Source organism: Apium graveolens, chromosome 5 (genome assembly GCF_009905375.1).
Source record: "Apium graveolens cultivar Ventura chromosome 5, ASM990537v1, whole genome shotgun sequence".
NCBI lineage: Eukaryota > Viridiplantae > Streptophyta > Magnoliopsida > Apiales > Apiaceae > Apium > Apium graveolens.
The window spans coordinates 213,844,362-213,850,361 of NC_133651.1; the positions used below are offsets into that span (position 1 = coordinate 213,844,362).

Below are 6,000 nucleotides of genomic sequence, written 5' to 3' on the forward strand. Positions count from 1 at the left end.
CTTAGATACATGTATATATATATGTGTGTGTGTGTCTATATATATATATATGTATATGTGTGTGTGTATATATATATATATTTGTGTGTGTGTGTAGGCCAACATCCCATGGAGGTCCTTATATGGAGTTCCGTAGTACACCATAATAAATCATAAATTTTATTATAAATTCTATTATTGAATACTTATAAAATAGATATAAATTATAAATACTTTAATACCTAAAAATTGAATGAAAAAGTTAATTTTCGAAACTGGTTCTATAGTAGAGAATAATTCAGGATAATTATAATTCTGTTGTAGAATCATGTCGGGATATTGCATAATTTTCAATAAGTTCTATAATAAAAAAATTGTAGAATTTCGTTTTCGATTTACTAATCATTATTTTCAATTATATTTCATAAAAAATATATTAAATATATGTATTATGTATATATTTATAGTGGTGTCTACGGAACTCATACAAGAGGGTATGCTATGGAGTGCTACCCTATATATGTATATGTGTATATATATACATAGGGGTTTACTCCACTAGAAACTAAATTAGCCTAGATACTAGAAACTAGTCTCTGAGCAGTTTTTCATCACTGTTCTTAACTACAAAAATCACTCATTTGTATATCAGAAATCACTAGTTTTATATATGCAAAATCTGACAAATATAAATATATAAATACACATATATACAACGTATCATCATCATCTTCAATCATACTACATTGATGAAACTCATGGCATCATCATCAACCCTTCTACTACTGCCGCCGTCACTTACAACCATGATTCGCCTATCACCGTTTATCATCATAACTTCCCCCTACTAATGACTATCAACCATCACCACACACCTCATCCCATCATTTGCTACCATCATGGACCTCCTACAACTATAATTGATCATCAATAATCGACCACCAATATCAATCATAAGTAAATTTTCTCAATTATTTAAATTAAAAACTGATGAATTTACATAGAAACTAGTGACTTATGTAGTTATAAACAGTGATTGAAGGAGTGGTTTCTAGTTTCTAGAATAACATTGGTTTATATTTGATCACTTGCCTATATATATATATATATATAGTTATTAATGAGAAAACACAAATATGTGCATTGAAGTCGAGAAAAATATTGGTTATATTAATTAGCTGACCATGTTTTGCGATCTACCATCGACAGCCAATTTTTGTTCTAATAAAGTATACAATTATTTTAAATGTTCAATCACACCTCAACCACTATCCACATAATTGCAAAATGAAAAGCATGAGTAAGAGCAAACATATAATTCTGGATTGTAGTGAACTCTATCTACAAGAAAACTACCTCAAGGTAATCACTGAATTCTGATTGCTTTTTGCTTGCATGGCTGCCCCATGCCTCTTGAAATGTTCGCCCAAGAACAAAAAGACCGACAGCAGTGTAACTACAATATAAGAGTGAAGATTCAGCATGCTGCAAGGAAAATCCAAATAATAATAACATCCAAGCGAAACAGCCCAAAAGCATAGACATGTCTTTCCATCTACTTGAACCAAAAGGTTGAAGAAGGCTAAAATATACTTGTCTTGCGTCCAGATCTGTTGTATGCTTTTAAAAGATCAATAAAGGTAAACCAAGCACAAGAGTAACTGAGAGAATACCACGAGCAGGTAAGCTAAACTTATTTAATGAAAAAAAAATCCAATAATATATATTACATGTAGAATAGCAGCACGAGTCTAAAAACTGTCCCCAAATATACATGGCGGTATGTATGCTCTCTGCAAGCCTACATACTGATATCATGTGTTACTCAAGACATACTCATTGAAATGGTATTGAATAAAACCGGCTGAAGTCGGATTTCGTGACCTCGCGTGATCCAGGGATGGACTTTACTCATATACATGAGCATTAAGTGTGTTTTCTACTTCCATCAGTTACATGGCTACAAAAGTAATATTTACTTGGCAGTTACTCCAATTAAGCACAACATGAACATAATATGCAACTGATAAATTAATAGTTATAGCAATGTAAATCATCCGAGTAAGGTTATGGTATAGCTAATTGTCATGCATTGATGTGAACTAAATCAATAATTATATTAGATAAAAGTTAATTGTATTAAAAATAGTAAGACGGAGAAAAACATACATGTTCCCATAACTATTTTTGGCATATGAGCCACCTTCATGACCAGCATACATAAAAAGCGATCCAGAGTGTTTTAGAGAAACCTGGGTACAAGATAATCAATGAACAGATAGGATTTAAGGCCACTGTATAATAAATAAAGAGTTATATTTTGAATAATGAAGAACACTATATATCATAATAAAATAGATACTGTTAACCCATACTTCTAGAGTACCCAGCCCTTTGGAGACCAATTCAATCATCCTCGTCCTAACCTGACAGTCAAAGAGGAAAGTAAATCAATGTGATAATCATTCCGAAAACAAACTATCAAGCATATGAGCACTATTCACTAAGAGAGTGTATAGCAGAGTAGAACTCCAAAATGTAAAAATTTGAGACAATTGCTACTGTTGTGTAAAGATTGACTCTTGCATAAAAATAATTAAATTTCAGGATGCATGTCAAGTTGCAAGTACTTTCAGGCTACAGATTAGACAGATCAAAAATATTAACTATAAATATAGATGTACAACCTTTCTGCTTCTTTTTGTTTAATACCGATATGGGTATGAAGGGGTAAGAAACCACCCTATAAACAATTTTAAATATATTACTGATTTTCAAGCCAATGATATGGACAGCTTGTATAGAGTATGAGCCGCTATAAGGTAAAGTTGGGACAAATCTCAGCATTAATCTCACAGAGAACTAGCAATCCACAATCCAAAAAAAGTTAATTACAAACTCCTTGATACGAACCTTCTTCCCGGCTACAAACTAAATACTCGTGACAATAGTCTCATACTAAAGAACACTTCCAATAATCAGAAACTCGTTACCCTGCTTATATGTGATATCTAAATATTTTAGGTCATGGTACACAGTGACCTTCAGATGTAAAATCTCACAGAAGAACTTGCTTAAAAATTGAATACTGGACTATAAATATATCTATATCCTGGAAAGCTACACATAACAATTTCTTTAAGGTTAATGGAAGAAAATCATGAAAACCCTTCCACGTTATGGCCACCAACTATCTATGACACAAGTTTCTTTAATGAATCCAACAGACCCACTAACCTAGTAAAACTGAACTAAAGAACTAATATGAGCGAATATAATCTATTGGATATCTAAGAATCTTTTCCAGGACTTCTTTCTTTCTATGACAGGGAGGACACTTCTGTCTACCTAAATAATACTTTTTCTCCTCAAAAAGATAATTACACGGCAAACTCTTCAAATACAACAAAATAAGATATACGCTGACAACGCTGTAAAGAAACTGGGCAGTGAAACATGACGATTGACAGCATTGCTTCAAAGGGTAAACAACATGAAGTAATATAGTAACTTTGATTTCTCTTGTACTTCACATTTTGATACAAAAACAAAAGAAATAACATGCAGTAAAGTATTTATTTTAACTTTAAATTTCTTTGCAGAGAGGTATTAGAAACATTACCTCTTGATCAGACTTTTCGTTTTCAAATTTGGGATAAAAGGTTGCTCTTATCTGGGCACTCGAGTATGTAGACTTGTCCACGGTAAAATCCTCCAACAACTTGCCATCAAACTTACTCGCAGCAGTATCACTTTTCTCAGCTATTGCTGTTTTAGATCCACCTTCATCTTTAGCAATTATTGTTGGTGTTCCACTTACAGTTCCATAAGATTTTGGCTTCCAAACGGACTTGACACCCTGTGCAGGGACATGCTTTATTGCACCAACAGTTCCAAACTGTGAAGATGAGACTGAAGCATGCAACTCCCCACTGTTTTCAGCAACACTCATCTCACGAAGTCTGTTGCTGACATCCTCAGTCTCTGCTGCTGTAGATGAACTCATTCTAGCTTGTGGCTTCTTTCTCCACCGTTTCTCCATGTGAACAGCTTTTCTCTTATGAAAGAAAATATAACATTGAAGAAAATATTAATAGGTGAACAAACTCCAGAGACATAAATTTTGCTGTTTATAGCTAAGAAAAACAATTGAAGAACCAGCAGATGTAGAGATAGTAAAGTTTTTCATCCAGAAAACAAGGTAACAGGTAAAAAACATGCAAGCATCATATCTCCGAGAAAAAAATAGCATCAGAAGTAAATAAACAAATCAACATGAATGATCATCGTTCCTAATCTCTTATAGTACTCGATTATAGTTCAGTGCTGCATATTTCTACAGGAATGTTTTGGACTCCACTAACACTTGGACTCATAAGCCAATTTTTCAAGTAGGAGCGCCTTGGCTATTTTTCCTAATTTTTTTTAAGGAGAGAGAGGTGAATTGAGTTGATATGGCAACTCAGTCTCGACTTTGGACTTTTGACACGGTATGTTTTCTTTGAGAGAGCACAAGTTTGGCAAATAAAGCAATGGAGGTTGATTGGAGACATGATCCACTGAGTTGGCTCTGTTTCCAGAAGTTAAAAGGATTTTAGGTTGGTAACTGATTTGAGTGAGAAGTCAGATTTGAGATGTAGCCATTGAACATGACAAGTGTGTTGAGAAAGGGGAGTGGATGAGAGGCTAGAGAGGTGGATATTTGGTAGGGATGGTAGGCTAGAGACGCTAGAGAAGTTGGGTGGAGCCACTAAATTGGCTACTAAAAAAACATTTAGCCATCACGTTGGCAACTGGGCATGAATAAAAATTTAGCCATTTCCGTTCAAAACAATTATACTTCAAGTATGAACAGTGCAATTTAGTCTAACATAAATATTAAAAATTAGAAAACGAGTCATTACTACAAAAAGCATATGGCAGATATACTAGACCAAGGTAAACCGACCCAAATTTAATAGTAATCCAGTTCTGATAATTTCAAACACTTTATCAACATAACCACTACAGAGAAAATACAAAACCTCTCAGAACATAAATAGTGTGGGTACATAAAAATTCAGAGTGTGTGCTTCAAATAATGTACCAAGCCCTTGTCACATTCACAACAGCTTAAACGCAATTTTCAGACTGAAGTGTGCGATACGATTACTAAAAAACTCCGGCAAGCTAGCTGAGGTTGGTTTCCAAATACGACCTCGAGAAACAGTTTCATTTAGTGGTAAATTCGAAGTCTAAATCACAATAACTTGAGCTTATTACTATCGAAACAATCAACGATTACCGAAAAATTCGCAGGGAAGTAAAAAGTAGATAACAAAGCTGAAAAACCTAACAAATTGCTCAAAACATAGAAAGAAAAACAACACAGCATCCACATAAACGCTAATTGTAGCAATAATCAACGAATGACATGAAAAGTGTGTGTAATGTACCTGATGGAGTAGAGGAGAAGGAATGAAGGTTCCGAATTTGAGAGACGAGAATAAACGAGAAACAGACATACAGAGTTTATATGTATAGATGATTATTATATATACACAGTGGAAGAGAGGTCCAGAGAGTAGCCAGTTTCACCGCCCTAGGAATAGGGTTTTATTTTGACAGTGGGGTGAGAATGAGATGCTCAAGTGGGTTTTAGCAATTAACGGTTTGTTTCGAACGTTCATTTCGGTTTGATCGGACCGTTGTAACCGGAGATTCTACGTTCTAGATTTTTCATCTTTAACTGACTCTGTACATATTAATAATCTTTGTCAGGTTATTTAATCCTTGCCGCAGGTTATTTCATAATTTCGGTTATCAAATATTTACAGCATTACTACGTCTCCGAGTATTTATTGGTACACATGCTGACTTCAACTGGTTGAGAAGCCCGCTCAGCAATGTTCTCTTAAAAATATTTTTAAAATATATTAATAACTAAAAGATAATATTTATAGAATAAAATTAAATAGATATTGAAATAATTTTAAATCTTGTAAATTTTTCTTTTAGCATTTCTTTTCGTACTCCACATAG

At 33.7% G+C, this 6,000-nt stretch overlaps 1 protein-coding gene across 3 annotated transcripts in view; it reads right to left on the reverse strand.

Annotated features, from left to right (window-relative positions):
* Positions 1–5,600, reverse strand: part of LOC141724801 (tRNA ligase 1-like) — a 29,284-nt gene extending 23,684 nt beyond the window's left edge. The window contains exons 1-5 of one of the 3 annotated variants that reach the window (XR_012576901.1): positions 5,415–5,597; positions 3,602–4,036; positions 2,355–2,405; positions 2,149–2,231; positions 1,336–1,435 (exon numbers count right to left, since the gene is read on the reverse strand). Coding sequence is in view for 1 of the 3 variants with exons in the window: in XM_074527072.1 (XP_074383173.1) it covers positions 1,336–1,435; positions 2,149–2,231; positions 2,355–2,405; positions 3,602–4,036; positions 5,415–5,483 (738 nt within the window). In the remaining 2 variants the exon portion in view is untranslated. Of the gene's footprint in view, positions 1–1,335; positions 1,436–2,148; positions 2,232–2,354; positions 2,406–3,601; positions 4,037–5,414 lie in introns of all 3 variants that reach the window. The other 2 variants (XR_012576902.1, XM_074527072.1) reach the window with 2 other exon arrangements.
* Between the last annotated feature and the right edge of the window lie 400 nt (positions 5,601–6,000).